This window comes from Salminus brasiliensis, chromosome 2, assembly GCF_030463535.1.
Source record: "Salminus brasiliensis chromosome 2, fSalBra1.hap2, whole genome shotgun sequence".
Taxonomy (NCBI): domain Eukaryota; kingdom Metazoa; phylum Chordata; class Actinopteri; order Characiformes; family Bryconidae; genus Salminus; species Salminus brasiliensis.
The window spans coordinates 44,779,337-44,801,960 of NC_132879.1; the positions used below are offsets into that span (position 1 = coordinate 44,779,337).

The 22,624-nt window shown below is 41.8% G+C and overlaps 1 protein-coding gene across 1 annotated transcript in view; it reads right to left on the reverse strand.

Annotated features, from left to right (window-relative positions):
* exoc4 (exocyst complex component 4) overlaps positions 1–22,624 on the reverse strand; it is a 192,590-nt gene that overhangs the window by 122,683 nt on the left and 47,283 nt on the right. The window contains 2 exon segments of the mRNA XM_072672901.1: positions 17,431–17,519; positions 18,306–18,451. Of these exon segments, the coding sequence (XP_072529002.1) occupies positions 17,431–17,519; positions 18,306–18,451 (235 nt within the window).

Below are 22,624 nucleotides of genomic sequence, written 5' to 3' on the forward strand. Positions count from 1 at the left end.
TCCTGTATCATACTATGACATTTTATAGTATTGTTAATTGCACTTTGCACAACAGCCTCTATTTCCAGAATCCTCTTTACAGGCACCATGTATTTGGCTTCCCATAGAGTTTTTTATTTTGGGGCCAGGTGGTAGTCCCTTGGTGCTTCAGGCAGCACACTGACTATAAAAAGGCTAGAACTGCAACCTTTACCTTCAGCTGTGAAGGAGCTCAGGGCAATAACTCCACTCAATAACTGAAATAAAGTATGAAATCACTCATAGTCTCATAGGTCATCATAGTTGGGGGTTGTGAAACCACCACTGCTCTACGTAGCTTCAAGAAAAAGAAAAACGTAACTAGTGAAAATTTAGCTTCTTTGATTAATTGTTGCCACATTAACGATATCGCTGTGCTAAATATTGTGGAACACCTTGTTATTGGATACTGGCAAGTGTCTAGATGTCTGAAAAATTCAACACTGTGATACATGCCACAGAACTAAAATGTCCTTCTTGATTTTCCTAATAATGTTCATATTTTGCCGTATCAGCCACACTTACATGTGCTTACATAAAAAAGGGTAAGAAATTGGACCAAAACACAAAACACACACACACACACACACACACACACACAATCCCTAGGCTCTGTAGAGCTGCCCAGCTCTTTGCCAGTCTCCCTAGTGTGATTATCAACAGAGCTGGCACATAGAGGGAAACAGGCAATTTACCGCATTCAGCTAGCACACACCACAGAACCACAGCCAGCTGCCAAGTCTTACCGGCCCAGCATAAAGGTCGACAGGTGTGTGTGTATGTGTGTGTGCGTGTGCGTATATGTGTGTGTGTGTGTGTGTGTATGGGTAGCCATTCAATTCTTTCGTGCAGAAACCCCCTGCTCTAATAAGATCAGGCCAATTCAATAATTCATGAACTCCCAGCCGTCTGGTTATAATTCCACTGCCATGTCTTCATGTCTGATTGGCTTCTAATGAGCTACCTCTATTATTAAAATTAATTTGAAGGGACAATATTCCGGCCCCAGCCAGCAGACAGCTGAGGCCATCAGGGGTACAGGTTGACAATGCTAGAGAGTGATAAATAAATAAACACAAATTAATACGCAAATGTGGAGACTGAGGTGGATAAATTATTGAGCATGTTAGCACTGGGCAATATCCCAGTGTTTTAAATACGACAGAAAATCACAAAAAAAAATCTCCCCGCATACACACACACACATTCAAGCACATAAACGCATGCACTCCCATGCAAGTATAAACAGAGTATCAGACACATTTATTTTTGGGCTTGTGTAATTCCCAGTGTGTATTTAAAAGAGCTAAATAAATACAAGAAATGGTCTATTGGGATCATTTTGACAGCTGTTAATAAACGGTTCCTATTTTTGGTAAATATTAAAAGAGAAGGGAAAGTGGCTACATCTGAAGTGGGGGAAAAGCAGAAGTTAAATTTGTAAATGCTGCAAGACCTGCAATATCCCAGTGTTTTAAATACGACAGAAAATCACAAAAAAAAAATCTCCCCGCATACACACACACACATTCAAGCACATAAACGCATGCACTCCCATGCAAGTATAAACACATAGACACATTTATTTTTGGGCTTGTGTAATTCCCAGTGTGTATTTAAAAGAGCTAAATAAGAGCTAAACAAGACCTTGAACAAAGGCATTTATATCTTCACTTAAGGCACCATTTCCGATGTATTAATCATTTAACTCAGATGTTTTGGATTCTTACCCACTTTTCCATAGGAAAGATATGTGATGTATCTTACTAGGAATGATATTTAGCCACAATACTTCAGTGATTTACAATAGTCAAATTTACTATGTATTTGTGACTCTTAATGACTGGGCAGTCGGCTAAAGATTATCTCCAAGTGGGCACTATTGGAGTTTGTGTGTGCCTCAGTAAAGCAGAGAAAAACAGCCTGAAGCCACACCAGCAGAACCCCTGGTGGCAATACATCTTCCATGGCTTACTGCTGTTTTCTATGTGTGGGGGTTAGTAGCTTTCTCTAGTTTTGCTGCAGGGACGGTTGAGCAGTAGCTTGAAATTTGGTTTCTTTACTTTTGGGATGAGTTAGTTGGAGGTTTAGTAGTGGTATTGGGTTCTATTTTGGCATGGTCCTATGTCCTGAAGTTTGCTGTGATCATCAAGATACATAAATAAGCTGTAAGCTGTTCTGCTCTGCTTCTGAAAACCTGTGGTGTCTTTGGTCTGGTTGTGCATTTCGGGAAACATTCTGTTGCGGCCCATTTCACTTTTTTCCCCATTTGTATACAATACAAGTGTGTATATGGAACACACTCTGCAGAAGTGCACAAGCTTCTATAGACATGCAGGGGCTAGATGCTGCATGATGACATCCCCAGACGTGCAATACTATTAGGGCTGCAACAACTAGTGAACAAAAGTTATTAAAAAAAATAACAATAATAATAATAAAAAAAACATAGATAATGTTTGTGTGTGTGTTAATTCTAACAGAGAAAGGTTTATACAATACAGTAAAGAGTCAATAATGTTAAACCTACAGAAGCCAGAATGTGTTCAGGTCTTTATATTCCACTGATTTCTGAGCTTATAACTAAAATGTTTTAAATGTTTGTGTTCTTCAAATTGTGGAAATCATAAGGAAAACATAAGGTCCTATATGCCAGAGGGAAAAAGTATTAAGGGGACATATATATTTTTCAGTGCCCATACATTTGGGTATTCAGATTGCCTTGCCACCCATAATCCTTGAAAAAGGCAACCCTGTCAGTTTGTTGTGTCTAGGCTGCTTAGGAAATTCTCCTATGTCACAAGCTATCTCATTAGAATGCTACCACCCCGACATCTTCATGAAGATGAAGATTTGAAAAGGCTGCTGTGGGTCAACAGGTCAGGTCACAGGGTGCATTTTCTGGGCTACTTTTAAATTGTACCACAGCCACCAAAAATGAGTGAATATGACTGTATATTGATCGTGATTTGAGTAAATGGAAACTAAGCTACTAAGGAGAGAAAGATAGATACAGCAGACTACAGCTGGTCATGACAACAGAGACACAGAAAGAATGGTGAACTCAAGGTGAAGTAAATGTTAGCTTGCAAGAGAAAAGGGGACAAATGAGAGAAAAACATCCAACAAGTCTAAGAATTCGTGTGGCAGACAAATGAAAAGGGTGGAGGTGCCCGGCTCATTATCATTTACAGGTACAGGCACTCGAGCTGGCCATTCTGAACAAGGCTGTTTAGACAGGGTGAGAATAATGATATGAGGTGTCCTGACCAAAGAATGTCAACGACATTTCATGAAGACCACAGAGAGCCGTGTTAACTTGTGGAAAAGGGGAATGTCACCTTAAAAACATTGCACACTCTAACATTAACTATGGGACTGAACATCACTGGGCCTTAATTACGAATAGAGGATCAAGAACAGGAGAGTAAATTGAAGGCAAAAACATCTTTGACCAAATGGCCCACATTTACAGCGCTGTGCATGGGGTCTGGATTCAGTGCACACCATCCGCAAGGTCAAAAAGACTATGAGTAGCTGACAAGCTGGAGTCGAGCTGTTGATTGTGCCAAACCCCCTTCCACACCCCGCCTCCTTTCAAAAACACTCAGTCTTGTCTATTCTCTCTTTCACTGCCATGATTACTGCCCATCACCACGCCCTCATTTGACTCCGTTTCACAAAGAAAAATAAAGGCAACCCCTCCACTCCCAATCAAACACCTATTCCACTAATGGCCTCCCTCTCTCTCTCACTCCCTTTCTGTATAATCAGTGAGGGTTGGCCACTGCAGTTAAACTGGCTCTCAAGGACCCTCTGATTTGACTCCTGTGTGTGTATGTGTGTGTGTGTGTGTGTGTGTGTGTGTGTGTGTGTGTGTGTGTGTGTGTGTGTGTGTGTGTTTAAAGGTGGTCTATCTGTCTCAACCTTCCCGCCACAATCCTCCTCCTCTCCTCCTTCACCTTTCTTCCGTCTCCTTCGCTCCTTCGCTCCACCCTCCTCCCTTTCTCCACTGCACCCCCCTCTTCTCCAATCACCCTGCCGCAGATTAAAGGTAAATATGTCTGCCACTGCCGGAATGATGACAGCCCCGCTGCTGATTAAAATTAGCACAGGTTGAGAAACACACACACACACATACACACACAAATCCCTTTTCTCCAGTCTATGATTATGTGTCTGCCCTCTGTCAAATAACAGCAAAGGCAGCCCACCTTTCTATTTACACAGAAAACAAAACTCAACAACACTTGAAACCCTCTTTTGTTTTTAAAGATCTTCACATTATAAAAAAAAGCGCCCCTTTCAAAATGGCAGCTACTCAGTTAATAGCCAGAGATGCGCTGATAACTTCAAGGTCAAAAGTGTCACCCGGAAATTAAACAGCATTGTTGCTGATTCATTCATTCATTCCTCCTATCCTCTGCCTCCTGATCAGGGTAGGACTGGGTCCAGAGCCTACTCGCAAAATATCAGCCGCAAGGCAAGAATACCCCCTAAACAGCGCATGAGTTCAGCACAGGGTACCACACACACTCACACCTAGAAACAATTCACCTACCATGAGTTTTTTGGGAGGTAAGAGGAAACTGGTAGAAGGAAACCTATGTACCTGGAGGAAGCCAATGCTAGACACGCCAAACTCTTCACAATCAGAGAGCGAAGCGAGAATTGAACTCTCAACTCCCAGGGGGTCCATTTTTAGCATTGTAACTGGAAAAAATGTGGACCTTAAATAGTGAACCTAATGCTACCTGGCTTGTTTGTCTAGGCAAGGCCACGTGCACACAGGTGAGGCCGCCTATCTGTCAAATGAAATGCTAGGCGAGGACTAAATAGGGCCCCTAATAGGACAGCAATGCTGGTCGGCACTGGCGTGCGCTCAAGAAGCTTTTTATACTGAGGTGAAGGTCAGGTTTATGTTTGTGGTTAGTATGGTTATAGAGAGGTTTATTTTGTTTATACCTTACTCTTGTTGTTGTTATAGTTATATAGTAGGTTATTAGGTTTAGGTGTAGATTTAGCGACACTCAGCTACAATATAACCAAAATCAACAGCAGTTCTCACTACAGTTGTGCCCAAACGTTTACATACACTCATCATGAACATGAACGCAATGACAATATTAGACTTTCAATTATTTCTTTGACCTGTCATTTTGCTGCGGCAGAATGAGTGTTCCAACAGGACAATGCCCCCTAAACACACATCAAAGATGGTTGTGGAATGGATTTTTGAATGATCTTCCTAAAGTCCAGATCTCAAATACATTTGGCCTGTTAAAGGTCAGGACCATCTCAAAAAACTAAGAAATTTAATAGAATTTTACCAACACTGAAAAGAATTGGCCAAATATCCAATATCCACAATTTGGATCAGCAATTACCAAACCCATTCATAATCTCCCCCCAATCACATGCAATGCTCCTGATACTGGGAGGGTAAAGAGGTGATTCCTTCTCCGACACCTGCACAGTCAGCCAGCACCTTTTTCCCCAAATGCCACCAGGCAACCAACGCACTTGGAGGAAAGCACTGCACTGGAGTGATGGGGGGAGAAAGTGCCATTTACCCACCCTGGTGAGAGAGAATGGCCTATCAGGACCTCAGCTGCCGATGACTAGCAGGGTGACAGGGATTCACAGTAGTGATCCTCTGGTCATAGTGACAGCGCCTCATTCCACTGGACCACTCAGGGCTATATGTATAATGTTGACACTATGCATATTTTAGGAACCCCTCAGAATTGTAACTTGTAAAGTCTGCTTTCACAGCAGTGTTTTTGTTGCGAGTCAAACACAAAAACAGGCGAACCGTCAAATCCAGCACTTTGCAGCGGGTGGTTTGTAGAGATAGAACTTCTTAGGTTTGTAAAGGAAGGGTTTTGGGTTGTCATCGCTGTCCACTTACGCTGTGTGCTGTTATGATATCAACAGGTTGTTCCCCGTGACTGTTACTCGTGGCTCTTTTAGCGGCTTCCTGCCTGTTGTTGGTGCCGCCCACCGTGTTATACTTAAGTAGGACAGAATGTACACACCCAGTACTAATGAGTACTATCAGACCAGTAATAACAAAATAACAAACATCACCTGGAGAAATACTGTGCACCCCTAGTCCTCCCACCAGTGTCAGGCTGTAGAATAATTCAGAAATATTACTTTACAGTTCAGTGTCTGCTTGCCGTTGTTTAATTCATTGTGCATGCTGTCCATGCTACAGTTTCAAAACAACCCAGGCAACCGATACTGCATTCACCACCAGCCAATTCACATTTCCTTGTTAAAAAGGCATCATCGTAAGAGAAACAAAATTACAATAGCCACTGCTGCATACAATCTACGCTTGACACTACGGAGGACGTGTCATGTCTTTTCCTCCATATTTACAGTATCCATCAGCGAGAGGGCGGCCCGCTTGCTGCTCGGCTCGCGCACACAGCCGTGTCCTTATGTTATTACCTCCTCAGTCCATTTCAGCCAATCACGCCACAACCTCATTTCAGCACTCGGCTAATTCAATCAGCTCTCTGGGATGAGATCTTCCCCTGGATTTCGCCAGCGACAGTCAGCCGCGATATGAAAAAACAACACAATCAAGGCTCTAATGTTGTTTCAACGATAATCATCCGCCGCAATAAAATTACTGCCGAACAAATGGAACGTGAAGCATCCGACGAGGCCATTCACCAGCTGCCGATGACTCTGCCGTCGGCCTGAGATTTCTAGGCCGGCGTGGGTGTGCATGAGGGTACCAAGCTCACTGTTTGCTTCTGCAGAGTAACAGGAAAACGCTAATGTGCTAACACTTTTCACAAAAACACTTCAAAATAATAACCTGATGGGTTCTAGGGGTGCACGAATACGGGAATTCTAAGCAGTTCCCTATACCAGGTAATTTTCTCACTCATATCTCCCAGGGCCCACATAATTTAAGGTTACTTAATTACTTTACTTAATTAAGTCATCAGCCAGTTATAGACCCATAGGTTTAATTTCCAGGGAGGAAAGGGGGGGGGCTGGGGTTGTCTACACTGATTGCACATGGCAAAGCAACGCTACCAACACCATCGCTATCAGATTTTCTTACGAGATCAGATTCCCACATCATAACCACCTGAGATACTGGAACAACTGCTTAGCATCACCTTAGAACAACATCGCAATTGCCTGGAAATCACCTAGTAGTCACTTGGGACTTGGGACAACTGCATAGCAACTACCAAGCAACACCCTAGCAGCCACTTAGCAACTGCATAACAGTCACTTTGAACTGCATTGCAGCCGCAAAGAAACTGCATTGTAACCACCTGGTATTCTAAGACAACCGCATAGAAACAGCACAGCGACCGCTTGCAACAGCATAACAACCACCAATAAACATCCTTTCAACCACTTTGCAACTACCTGGTAACTGCTTCAGCTGCGTAATTACGGTCTGTTTTCTTCAGTAAGTGTACTTTTCTATTTTGAATAATAATCACTTTGTAATTAAACATGACACACATATATACATTTTTTGGACGTAATAGATACTACAGTAAATACATTTGCTAATACACCTTAAACTGATATTAAAAATAATAATAATAAACAAATCAAATCAACATTGGTCATACAATGTATGCTGCCTGCTTCCCCAGTTGTAAAAACATGACTGAGTTGGAATGAGGATTTTAAACTCTGAATGGCTCAAAGTTCTTCCCTCCAAACAACCCAAGCAGGGCGTATAAGGCGCAGTAGCAAATGCCACAAGGAACTGTGTGTAGACTCTTGACTATCAGTACAATACAGTTGTTGATCTTAACGCAGACATACATACACAGATACCATGCTGAGTGTTCTTGGTCAATGACAATGAGTCTGTGCATTCGCCATATTGGAACAGGAAGGTACAGTCATATAAAACAGCTACTTTACATTCTGCTATACAATATACTTCAATGCACACACACAGCTTGTCCCTGTCCAGTCCCTGTAGAGAAATACTGCCAATAGAGAAGGACTCTCTGAAGCAGATCAACATGAACCTATTGGCACTATGCCTAATGCCAAGTGTGGGCTATGAAGCCCCCAAGCAGTGGACCTGTGTTCTCTGGAATGATGATTGGTGCGCCATCCGGTACTTTTGGGATGGGTTGGGGAGTTGAGGATGAAGTGAGGTGGGGTGGTAATCATCCAACATCCTGACCCCACTAACACTTCTCGCTAAAAGCAATCAAATTCTCTCAGTAATGCTCCTAAATAAATGTAATACCGTGTCCCAGTACTTAGTATTTATTTATTTATTACATGCTATGCGGACCATGACTGTACTATCAAGACTCATGACTTAACTTATATTTTGTGACTTGTGAACATCTCTTGTTTAATGTCTGATTTACCAACAGCTTACACACATGAACTGTCAAAATAAGGACACTGATATCGGTCATAACAAGTAAAAGAGTAAATTAATATTTAGATTTTATATTAATGTATTATTATTAATGTAATGTATCAGATGCTTATAGGTAGTGGAGGGCTCCCTCTTGAGCAGCTGTCATTACTTTTTAATGACCTATTTTAGCACTATTAAATTTTCATTGTGCTAAAAATAAACTCTTGTTTTGCATACCCCAGACATCCGTTGACGGTCCCGTTAACACATTACATTTACATTTAAGGCCTTTAGCAGACGTTCTTATGCAGAGTGACTTACAAAAGTGCTTTGCTATTTACCCAAGAAAAACCTCAGCTAGTTTGAATAGACTAAAAATGTAAAGATCTTTAGACACTGCTAAACACAAGTCAGTAATTGGTGCTATTCGCTCAAGTAATCTCGGAAGAGGTGGGTTTTCAGTCTGGGTTTGAAGACAGCGAGCGACTCTGCCGTTCAGACACCCAGGGGAAGCTCGTTCCACCACTTTGGTGCAGGACAGAAAAAAAACCTGGACGCTTGTCTTCCGTGGATTTTGAGGGACAGCCGGTCGAATCGAGCCGTACTTGAAGCTCGAAGGGCTCTTGGTGCGGATCAGCTTTTGACCATTGCCATCAAGTACGAAGGGGCTGGTCCGTTCTTGGCTTTGTAGGCCAGGTTTTGAATCTGATGCGGGCAGCTACATGGTATGCATAGCATCCAATTTTCCCCCAATTTGGACACCCAAGATACACTGAACTGGTCAAAGCAGCATTATCAAATTATACATTCTTTTTTTGAAGCTACTTGTTCCTGTTTCTGTTTGTGTTCCTGTCTTTTCCTGGTTTTTCTTTACTTAACTGTTCTTTTTATTTACATACAAATGTATTTTCTATCTCTATTTTCAATCTTTATTTTACATCCCTCTTTTCGTCCTTGTTTACTTATCTTACTAGCTTTTTTGCAGTTTGGCTGACACTTCTTGTCTTTATATATGCTCTAAAAATACAGATGACTTGACTTGAACCCTTTACTGCCTCACACAATCCCTCATCACTCTGGCAAAGAACTGAATAAAACTTCAGGCCCAACAGCAGTGCAAACATATGAATGCTGTGTGTGAGTTATAAAAAGGAGAAAAGGGATTTCTGCACAGTGTATTTGTTATGATTTCATATCGAAAGCACAAAATGAAGTGAACAGGAATAAAACCACGGCAGCCTCCTGGAGTAATTAAATTTCTCTCTCTCTCTCTCTCTCTCTCTCTCTCTCTCTCTCTCTCTCTCTCTAACAAATTATTATTCTGACGTGAGGCAGCATCATGGCTGTTCAAACACAAGCTAAATCCAGAGGCCATCTGAAGATCCATTAACATTTGCTGATGGTGACTGACGGTGAAGCGAGTGAGAGCAGGGCACACTTAAAGGGCCCCTATCCATTTTTCTGCTACTTGTGCTTCTTGAGGTCCACTTACATCATCACACAACAATTTTCCAAGCTCTGTTTAGCTCTTAGCATTAAACAGGCCGATTCTGTTACTGTGCCTTTAAAGCCGATAACATATAACATGTACAACATATACAAGCGATGTTGTGATTGGCTGTACTGTACTGTGCTTCATAAAAACAAAAATGAATGGGAGGGGCTAAAAAGCAGTAGTCTGATAGTATGTAGAAGATATGAAAATGGGTTGGACATTGTGATATAGGAAGAGCATTGAATTTAAACTGGGCTGGGCCGATTCTGCAGCTTGGATAGACTGGGATTGGGTGACTGGCTTTACAAATTGTGTAGAAAATGGAATAAAGCAGCCAGTGTAAATAAACACTCAGTCAAAATTAAATAGTTCTTGATAGTTTATCGGTTATAGGTACAGGTCCGGACAGGACAGCGTCTGGGTCCAGATAATTATCTGTTCAAATTTGGTATTAGTTTACAAAACAAATCATCTATTTAAACTCGCCCTGGTCCATATATCACAGGCACCAAGCTAATGAATATGGATCTGCTGCATTTTCCAGGGGTGCTGTGCTCTAAAACTGGTTGTCGTCTTCCCACTGTGTGTGTGTGTGTGTGTGTGTGTGTGTGTGTGTGTGTGTGTGTGTGTGAGAGAGAGAGTGCATGTTTTGTATGAGTACCGACACAATTATCCCAGTCAATCAGTAACTATTGTATCCTGAGAAATCTGTGTGTGTCTCTTCCACACCTCCTTCCTGAGGCAAAACTTGTGACCTTTCTTCCTTTATTACTTGCCGTGCTTGTTACTGGCCGCCAAAAGCTTCATGATTGTGTGTCATTTACGCCAACAATTACCGCTTAACAATGCTTTCTGTCCTCCTCTCTAGTCTCTCTCCCTCTTTCTCGAGGAAAGCTTGATTGCATACTGTCTGTAGCCTTCATCAACAGATAGATGAGGCTGAGAAACATCAATGCTGACCATCTCCAGCTGAATGTGGAGGATGTGGATCAATCAAGTCCCAAACAAAAGGTCGAGAGAGAGAGAGAGAGACGGGGGGGGGGGATTGGGGGGGAGTGAACAGGGCCTACAAGAGAACGAGAGAGGGAAGTATAGAGTGAGGGGAGAAAGAGAGAAAGTGGGCGAGTGTGAGAGAGTATAGGAGAAAATGAGAGAGTGCGGGAGAGTGTGATATTGTGAGAGTGAATGTGTGTGAATGAGTGTGAGAGCATGTGAGAGTGAAAACGTGAGTGAGTGTGAGGGTGGGACGGAGAATGAGTAAAGACTGTAAGAGTGTGTGAGTGAGAGTGATATTGCGAGAGTGAATGTGTGTGAATGAGTGTGAGAGCATGTGAGAGTGAAAATGTGAGTGAGTGTGTGAAGGAGTGAATGACTGTGAGAGTGGGCCAGAGAATGAGAGAAGACTGTAAGAGTGTGTGTGTGTGTGAGAAACAGAGACAGATGGTGCTAATAGAGTTGGAGTTAATAGACTGTATTCAGTATTCAGACTTACGGATCTAAACAAAAAACAAGAAAGACAGTGTGAGAGTGAGACAAGAGGCGGGAAAAAGGGAAAGAAAGAATGAACAGAAAGAAAGCAGGCAATGTGAGCACAGACGGAGTGAAGGACCACTCACAAGGACGAGTGCCTGAAGAGAATAAGCGATTGTGCGTTTTAAAACTACACTGGGGTTCAATTCTCATACAATTATTGACTTTTTCCGCAGACAAAGTTCAATTTAATATCAGGTACCAATTATTTATATAATCATAATAGTGAGGTTAGAGCAAGTCAAGTATTGATTGGTGCTACAACTGATAGCCTTGTTCCCCTGTAACATAGAACCAGCAAATAAAGAGGTGCTCCATAGCTGCTGGCAAGGGCTGCTGTTTGTTCCCATAATAGCGGTCACTGTTATTTTTGCCTCCATATTGTAGAAAACTGAATTTTCTTTATTTTGACTATTTTTGGAATATAAAGGAAACAATATTTTATGTAAACACATACATTTATTTACAAAAGTTCCAAAACATACCAGTCACTCGAACCACGCACTTAATTTCATTTCATTTACACTACATGTCCAAATGTTTGTGGACTTTCCTTCTAATGAACGAAGAGTCAGCTACTTTAAGTAGCACCCATTGCTGACACAAATGTGCAAATGCACACACACAGCTTGTCTAGTGCCTGTAGAGTCCCATGCCTGATGCCAGGTGGTGGTTAGAGGGGTATATAGCCTTCCAGAACCATCTCTGAAATAATCACTTTTGGGATGAACTGGAGATGAAGTTGGGTGGTGATCTTTCAACATTATGACCTCAATAGTCAGAGAATGTAATCAAATCCTCACAGCAATGCTCCAAAGTCTAGTAAAACACCTTCCCTGGACAGTAGAGACAGTTACTCCTACGAAAGCAGAAACTCTTGATTTTGGAAAAAACAATGAAAGAGAAGGTGTCCCAATACTTTTGTCTAATTCCAAGTCTGTCTGAATAGGGTTGTGTTTGTGTTTTTTTTTTCTTTTCTATGAATGAATCAGACTGAACTGAATCAGACGGGAATCTAATCCACACTACGCAGCATTGTTCACTCTCAAATGCTGAGTCATCACATGGTTGATAAGAGCCGTCACAGAAAGTTAAAATCAGCCCCAGTAGAAACATTGCATTGATAAAGTTACACATCTCTCTTTCTTGTGAAATGTTAACTATTTCACTCCAGAGGGAAAGAAAAACCCACAAACCTCCCCTGATTTCTTAAAAGCACTGTAGCATAAAGACCATCATAAGTAAATAGCGTATTTGCACTCCTGTGAAAGGCTAACAGAATCGAAGTAACAGCTTGCCTTCACAGCTTAAAATTGCAGTTACGAATGAACTATTTCATGTATTTTGAAACAACTGTACATATTTACCACTCAATTTAGTGCCACCTTACCATTAAGAGAGGCAAAGACTGAATACAACTCCACACACACACACACAAAGCCACTGCACCTTTCCAAACCACTGGTTACAGGTCTATGATTGAAGGTCCATTTATGGACCATCTGAGCGAAGTGATACCAGATACCAGCTCTTCTCTGATTGGTTGCTGTGTTTTTAATATCGCATTCAACTTTTGTCCTGTGTCCCGCCCATTGACTTACTGTGCCTCATTCAAAAGCAGCCCGGGCTGAACCACTCCTTATAACTTCAGTGTGACTGGGCGCTGCTAAAGTGCTGTAGGCTGAACAGACTACAATGCTTGAAGTTAAATGCTTAGTTCCTGGATATGCACTACTGTAAGATGTCAGAGAAGTGAGCTGTTTTTAACAAAATATTCCATTCCAAAAAATGTTTTCCATGACAATCTGCCTGCATAACCATTTACAGGACACCTGTTTGTCTCGCACTGTTAAAAGAAAGGCCTAACACATATCTGAAATGCGGAGGTAAATCAACAGCGCTTCCACTAAAATATTTACCCAATAACACTCCCATCAGCCACTCCCAGTGCTCTCTCTCTCTCTCTCTCTCTCTCTCTCTCTTTCTCTCTCTCTCATCCTTGTTCTCTTTCTGTCTCACGCACACACATACACCCTTCCACTAGTGAGACATTTTTCCATTTGCACCTCTCCTCCTCCATTGTGCTTCACAAATCAGACTGACAGACAACAGCACTTGCTCTCCTGCAGACCAGTCACTCAGCGCGTAGCACACAATCTCCTGCGCTCTCCAGGGAACAGCGCCATTATGCATAAACAAGATTGCTAATACCAAGTCCCTGCTCCTCTCTGTCTTCGCTCTCCCTCTCCAAGGCTTGAGGAGCAAACTTAATTTGTAACCTGTGTTTGAAGAAAAGGGGGATTTTAGAGCTTGGTGATTGGCCTAATCCCCTGCAAAACGAATGGCGGGGGGATTGTCTTCTCTCGCTGTTACACAGAGGTCTGGAGGATTGTGGAGCCACATGCACACAAGGTTACACACCGTCTGTCTGTATTCAGCGGGCAGGACGTATTCCTACACAGTGGGATGATGGGCTGCCATCCATAATCCACATCTTTACTGCAATAATATCACTCCAGATCTGCCAATGTACCACATGAGAATAGAAAAATAAACGGCTCTTGGGCCAGACGTGAGTAAATGTGGAGCTCACTGCAAACCATGGAACAGCATTTCCAACACAACACAGGATAATGACAACTCATCTTGGTCAAATTCTGTGGCAGGATGGTCCATATCATTTACGTTTCAGTATATTTAGGGAATGGTACAACTACCAGTATATTATTTTAAGCTACTCTCTAATTGGTGGCACATAGCCCTCCCTATGCTCTCAGATTTTGCCATTGCCAATTCCACTAGATTAGACTCCCTTGTCAGATTAGGTCACCAGCACTGGGAGCGTGAAACCATCCAACAAAATCTTACCGAACTGCCACAAACACTGATGTGGACTCAGCATGCTTGGAGGAGAGCACTAAATGTCTAGCATTAGACTAAAAGACTGATGGGGGGAGAAGGAGGGCCATCCTAGCCAAAAGAAAGACCAATTATGCTCTCTGGGACTCCCAGCCACAAGATGCTGTGGCATTAAACCAGCAACCTCAGAATGATTGAGCCAATGCTTGTATGGCTGTTCATTTTATTGTATTAAAAAATATTGATTCCCAACTTTTCTACCTGTAAACTATTTGCAGATTATCATAATCATTTTTTAATTGCAAAGACCAGATCAATATCTTCATTTGGCTGAATCTTTTCTTATCCATTACTCTCACCATGCTACTGAAGTGAGTGTTACTTCGGGCAGAGACGGAGTGAGTAAGAGGATTCAGATGCATCTACATGTTGAGCAGTAATGAACTGGGATGGAAGTTGGGGATTAATTGAACTGTATGAGTTGTTTTATAATGACTGCCACAGCAGTGCCTTCACACGGCCCCAGGGGAAGGGAGAGAGAGAGAGAACGATTGAAGAATGAGGGCTGGATGGAGAGAGAGAGAAAGAGAGAGAGAGCGCCAGAGCGAAAGAGCACAAGTGGAGCTTCTAGCAGACCTTGAGCATTCCCAGACAACGTCTCTAGAGAACACATATACACACACAGACACACAAAACTCATTTTGACTAGAACTGATTAAAAACTGCATTATTCATGGCGTTTGGCTCGGTTTGGGTAGCGTTCACTTCGACACGCTGCATCAAAAATAAATAAATATATAATATTAAATAAATAAAGAAATAGTCAAGACATCAAATATAATGCATTTATCCAACACACTACTATAAGGTGTTTTGCAGCTTCAACACCTGTTGCGCCTATGGAAAGTGAATGAATTATGCTTTAAAAAGCACTTACACTGCCTGTTGGACAGACTGACATAATGAGAAGTGTGACGAGTGATCATCCAAGTTCCACCCACAAACTCATTTCTTTAAAGTAACAGTTGCAAGGCTGAACAGGCTTTAAAGAACAGTGGCAGAAAATCCATTTAACCCTATTTGAACACAATATCTACATTTAAAGCATGCAGCTAACTGTTTTCCACCCGAATTTGAAGTAATAATGTAATTGTAGGGTTTTTAATTCCTGTACATTCCTTTTCCAGAAGCCCTACCCAATGGCAGTTACCAGGGCCCGTGAGGGTTAATGCCTGAAAAGAAGTATTTATTTAATCCTGAATTCATAAATCAGAGGAGTAATGCCTGAATAACTCCAAACGTGGATATCCAAACATGGATAACATTAAGAGTTAGCATAGCATTGTGCTCTTAAATGCAGCATAGAATAGTAAACACTGCAAAGCAGAATGTTAAACTACATGTTGGCTTAGGGGCACCAGTTGTTGCATGATTCAGTTGGATAATGAACAAAGTAAGGTGTCTATGCCACAGAGAAAAGAGGCAAATACTCAACAAGGTTCGTTCACTTCTGATGTTGTCTTAACCAGCTCTGCATCATATCATTTGTCAACAAAAGCACATGCACATCCATAAGGGCACCTCAAGGCACGTTTCATAAAAAAAGTGAATGAACAATTCTCGCATATTGCTATTTTAAATGTTGCCATTATGTCAAATTCTATAATTGACATTTTCTTTCATTTTGACCAGTCTTGATTAGAAACAACATAAAACAGTTGCCGCGCAATAACGGGCAATTATGGGAGGAGCGTGGATTGAACAATAGCTGGCCTTTAAAACTGGGATTATGTCTTGACCAATGGTTAACCTTTCAAGCAAACCAAACATGAGGCCATCAACTGACCTGAAGTCTTTGGAGTGCACCAGCCACTGCAAACGTAATTAAAACGGACAGAGAAGCATTTCTCCGTCAGTCTGAATTCATATTTTCATATTTCTAATCTGTGACTTCGGAAACCCTTGAATGGCTCTTAGGCCGGCGTAATGAAAACAATGACTTTCAGCTCCTTCCCTCCGCCCGTCGCTGGGCTTATTTCGCTTTTTAAATGATTCCATGCCTTCAATCTTCTCTTGCCCATTCACCTCTCAGACTGAGGCCCAACACTCACCATTGTGACAGGCTAAATGAAACAGGGAAATCTCATCTCCTTTTTAATGCTGCAAGGCACTCAACCATCCAAATATTTTTCTCCCCTTTTCACTTTTGAAACGCCTAAGGGGAGAATAAAAAGAGAGAGGAGACTTTTCGAAGCCCATTTGCTTTCTTATCTAATGTTAATCGGCACATTTGGCTTGCTCCGTTTGGGTGTCCCAGGTCGGTTATGATTGGCACCCGCTATCAAACGAAATCGTAGCCGCTGTGCAAAAAGGACAGGCCAAAATGTTCCTTGGCTGCACTTTATCTGTCACTCAAAATATGAAAATCAAATCTGCCAGAAGCCCCTTTTTAAAGAAAAAAAATGAAAATAAAGCTAATCATCTTCCTGTACAAGAGCACTGTAAACCCTTGAGAAAACTGGTGTTTTTCTGGAGTAAAAATGGAGAGATCAAAACTTCTGCTCAGGAAAAAGATCCTTATTTACTGAAAAGCATCTGTCTTTCACACCTCTGTCTCTCTCTCTCCCTCTCTCTCTCTATTTCTCTCTCTCTCTCTTCTCAGCACATCTCTCGCTCTCCATCATTTTGCACAGTCTGTGTCTCTGAGGAATTGGGTGTGGAAGAAAAAAAAACAAAAAAAAAAAACACAAGTAGTCGCACACCGCTGTCAAGCACTGCTGATTGAAACTGCAAGGTCATTCTGACGAGAGAGAGAGAGAGAGAGGGAGAGGGAGGGAGGGAGAGAAAGAGAGAGCAAGAACAGCAGCGCTGAGTGAGAAAATCAAAAGACTGAAGAGCAGCGGCACTCTCTGGGGTGTCGGCCTCACTCCAATGGAGAGTGTTGTGTGAGTGCCAGCATGGTGTATGTGTCCCTGGTAGAGCGGGAACCAAACCAGGAACAAAAAGAAGCTGCACTAACAAGTAGATGGATGCAACCTTTTCACCTTGATGACTTCAAGACATGTCCTCATCCCTGTGATTCCTGCTACCTTCCCTTCCTGCCTTTCTGCTCTCCTCCTCCCACCTCCCTTCCCACCCCACCATGGCTCACCTTGTAACTCTCCACTCTTGCTGTAGAGTTCCCGTCGCTGCTCACGCAGGTAGGCGCTCATGCTTATGGCGTGGGATGAAGATTCAAACCTGCGAGGAGGAAGAGACTCACATTGGGTGCCAAGCCTTTTTAAGAACTTGTGTGTTTGAGTACACATCATGGGTTAATTGCTGCCAATTAGTGGATATGTGAATATAGTGGATGTGAATTAGAGCGCTAAGCCACTCAACGCCCCCTTACCCGTTGTTTTCAGTATTGTCGTCTAAGGACAATAAGGACTAAAGAGTGTATTAACAAAATGTTTTTTCCTTCATAAAATGGAATGTTTATTTCTGATGCATCCACAGTGTAACACCTATAAAACAAACAGCTCCATGCTTTACTGGAGTCTGGAATGATGACTTCTCAAGTATGCGATCTTACATCCATAGCACAGCCAGGCTTATTGTGAGGGGACAATATTGCAAAGTGTACCTGAGTAATTTCTTTTGACATTCATTTCCGCTTCAGGAGACATTGGATTGGTTTATACATTTCAAACTCATTTGATTCCCAACCAAATAAATCTATTTCCACTCACATTTAATCCAAATTCCTTTACAGCTGTCACCAGCCTCTCGACTCTAAAGCATGGCATTACATTCACTTACATTACATTCACTTATTGGCTGGGATAATCTCAGCTAGCCATGCAAACGCTGCAACATGCAACATTTTGTTTGTAAACACACACACCTAAACATACATAATACTTGTGAAGAGTTGCTTTATCTGAGCATAACCTTTGGTTTTTAGTTATGGAGCCTTTAAGCTGGTGGAAATATTCTTTATGTAGGCACGATTAGATGTGCAGGAATGAAGGTGAACAGGCTTACTTGAAAAGTGACTGTTTTGGTCGGAGAGGTTTCTTCTTGGCAAAAAAGGCTCCAAAGTCACCTCCAGTGCTGGCATAAGACAGCTGGGCGGATGGCTCGGCAGCACTGCGAGTGTTCTTTACATCCAGGTAGTCCATCAGCAACACCTGGCGGGGCAGAAGAGCAGGCATCTGTGATTAACAAGAACACAAGCTTAAATCACCTACACTTAGTTACACTCAAATTGAAGTTATATAATTTGTTGAAGCTGGACAAGCCGTTGTCCGCTGGACTGCTGCACTGACACACGCATACATGCAGAGTAGTACTGATAATTGGCCTAAAACTGGCAAATGATCTTTGTGACCTGGATCAGTCAAACTGGACAAATTCAGCTCCCCAGCTGTCCCAGCCATATCTGTCCAACTCGTCTCCGAAAGCGCCAGGCACTGCCACTTCCTCCAGCCCCAACTCCATTAACCTTGATTAAAACTGCAGACCCCAGTTCATAAATATCCCATTCAACTACAGCTATAACCATTAAAGGGTCTTTCGACAGACGGAGGAGGAGGAGGCGGGAAAAAAAAGTTGAGCCTAACTTTTCAACAAATTAGCTCCCCAATTTTTAAGTGCTCCATAATTTAGTGGGCCAATTTATGTGGTCTATTTGCGACCTGGTGCGCAAAACAAGCCCAAGTGTTGGAAAAAGAATGGCACAACAGATGGAAATACATCTGACTATTAATGGTGTAATTAAACCTGGAGAAAAGGGGTCTCATCCACTGCCATCAACCATCCCTCGGCCCAGAGACAGCCCTATTTGGGCCGATCCAAATCTGCCAGTTACAGCGGTGTCAGTATATTAATTACTAATGACCATCTGATTCACTGACAGAGCGAGCTGTGAACATAGACCCTCTGACTTAATTAAATGCCAGCAGTTGCCTGATGAAGGGGTTCCAGTCTACTTAAATTACATTAGCTGAGGAGGACTGGAGTTTAATGGAAATTAACCATCTAGTGACTGAAGTATGAAGAAGGATAGAAATAGGAGAAAAATATTACTAATTAAAGACAACAACAAAGATGAGAGAGGCAGAAAGGGCGAGAGTGAGGAAAAAGAGAAAAGTGGAAGAAAAGGGTCAATCAAAAGGATGCATCACAAAAGTAACAACAAAGTAAACCTAGCTGTGAAGAAGAGACAAAAATCAATGCTGTTATTTCCCAAACAGACCAGACAAGTCTTAAACAAATCAACATAGAAGTCAGTCCTTGAACTGATGCAAAGTTAAGAGTTTGTTTCCCTCAGGCATTTCCATTTCCCAATAACTGCTTTAAGAAACTCAAGTTTGAACTTTGAGAATAGTGCAGAGTATTGACCCAATGGCTCTTCATTAACCAGACTCCAGGTATTTAAAATGGTATCCTTGGGTGATCATTGGACCTGCTTTGGGTATAAAAAACTGGCAGGCATTTTTAGAGAGACAATACACTCAATCTTCCCAAAAAGCCTGAGGATATGCCAAATATCTGATGCATTCATATACAACTGGTTATAACAGCTTTTCTGTCTCTGACATAGAAAGCTTGTTTGACAAGAGCCATTGGATTGGTTTGACAGAGTAGCCACTTTCTCGGGGTCTGGAGAAAAACCCAATTTCCTGAGAGGAAATTGGTTTGGATGGTCAGGAATATCTCAAGAACCACCAAGACCATAAGCCAGCCAGAGACTAAAAGCTGCAGGAACACCAGTGTCACTAGCTTCAGTCAAGAGAGTTTTACAGTGGTATCGCCATGCTCTGGGGCTGTTTCACTGCCTGTGGAACTGGTATACTGCACAAAGTGGATGGAATAATGAAAAAGAAGGACTCGTTAAGAATTCTTCAGGATAACCGCAAACCATCAGCTAGATGGTTAAACACTGGTCACAATTGGGTTTTCACAATTAATCCCAAACACACATCAAGAGTTATCAAGAGGTGCAACCACTTTTCCAAGGTCTGGAAGAAAACCCAATACCGTAATCCTCAGATGAGAGGAAGTTGGTTTGAATGATCAGGCACAACTCAAGAACCACTAAGGCACAAGTCTGACATGAACCAGAAGCTGCGGAAACACTGCTGTCACCAGTCAAGAGAATTTTACAGTGGTACTATCGTGTTCTGGGGCTGGGGCACTATATAAAGTGGATGGAACAAACTTTTCGGTTCTTCCAGAATCTACCTGATGTGTTGAGGGACATTCAGCCAAATATTAGGTCCACGATAAGGCATCCGTTTGACCCTTTATGCATAATTTCTTCTATTACAGATGTATGTTGTACATCTACTCTGCCTCAGAAAAAGAACAGCTCAATACTGCCATGACATGTCATTTGTCAGATGTCTGATTACAACTGTATATACAAGTTTGTTTAAAAATGATCTTTTTAATTATAATATGTTGAAAAGGTCCCTGATGGCCCTTTGTGTAATGGCTTAGCAGCTTAGCCTTTGTCGGAGTAAACAGCACACTGTGTATAACAGAACAGCACTGCAACTTTTACTGGCAGTTATAAAGGTGCGCGGACCACTACATTAAATAGCTGTACAAATGTGGGATCAAAATGTCCATGAAACCAAACCATAAAAATAATAAATAAATACATTTAATTTAATAAACTTTAAAAAATTTGTTGGATTAAAATGGAGTAATGGTATTTTAAAGATGCTCAGAGATGACAATAATGTGCGGGCTGGATTTCTCAGTAAACAACATACTTAGTCCATGATTTTAACAGATTCACAATACTCAACACAGTTATAGAATAAAACATAATTTTACATTTACAGTTACACCAAAATTGAAGTTACCTGTTAAATTTGAGAAGTCATTATTAATTTGCCAGTTAGTGTGTGTGTTTATTTATTTATTATTATTTTATGACCTGGATCAGTCACACTGAACAACCACACTTCCCCAGCTATCCCAGCCATATCTGTTCAAATGGCCGCAGCATACCAGTTTCAAGTGTCACTCTAATACATGAACTGTGGATGGAGGTCATCAATCAAAGCACAACTTTGTTGGTATCTCACAGGCATGAGAGCTTTGCACTCTGAAGGTCAGTCTAAATTCCCCACAGCCACAGATATATCACTTCTACCTAGCAGTATTTTCCATGCTTTTGTTTGTGTCAGACAGCAATGGCTGAGGCACAGAACAGTGGAGCAGTAAATAACAACAACAAAAAACAATAGCAAAATCTTGTCAATGTCTCAGTGTCAATCGGCATCAATCTCTCAGTGTTGATGATCACCATTATCGACATAATTACCAGCAGGTAAGCAGTCAGCAGTGGCCACTTTGTTTATCTTCTGTGGCTTCAGGTAAAAGATACAATTCAGTGAAGCCTGTCTCACTGATTTACTGGTGATAACCTAAAAAGGTCCATTAGTTAGGATAACAATGAACAAAACACTCTGACCAAGTGAAGAAATCCTTCATAAAAAGCCCCAAAAACCCTCTTCAGCTGAAGAGAAACAGAGAAGACTGGCTTTCAGGAAAGTGAACGGCACCTTTTGAATCCCTATATCTTTGTACATTTGTTTTTGCAAGCCCAGTTAAGACTAAAGATTTTTATAGAGGGGGAGAAAAAAAAAATCAATATTCATGGTCATTTCCAAGAAAAGAGCAGAAGCAAACATGGCAGGGGAAGGAGAGCCTAAGAGAAACAGCAAATGGTTTTTCACACCAGATAAATAAACAGACAGTTCACTGGTTGGTTTTGTAATGTGTCATGAACAATGTGCATGCACATGGGTGTGTGCACGCTCGCGTGTGCGCCTGGCTATCAGTCCTCCTGCCTAAGTCTGCCCAAGTTGAAAAGCCGACCAAACCATCAGGAGTGACGGCAGGTATGTACGGTTAGGTGAAGGTTAATCAAAGTACACCTTCAGAAGCTGCAGACCCTTGTCTTCAAGGAGGCGTGCTTAACTTAATGAGTGCAGAAAAGCACCTCTCTTCCTGCCTATTAGCCAACAAATCAGGGTAATTAAAAAAGTGCTGCGGCAATGAAGGAGGTTCAGGTCGGCACCTGCACTCTTAACGACAAGTGCTAACAGAGTGCATTAAGAAATTAAAGAAATAAACAAGGCTTCCTCCTGCTCTACCCAACAGCAGCTTAAAAAAAAAAAAAAAAAAAAAAAAAAGAGGACGCCACTTTCTTCTGCTTTCTCCTTGAGACTTTGAAGGCTTCCTCTGCTTTGCCGTGAAGGCAGTCCTTTATAAAACTCACTCAGTTAATTGTTCCAGCGAGATCTTGACAAAATAAAGGTGAGGAAAGGGTGTTTGCACACCTA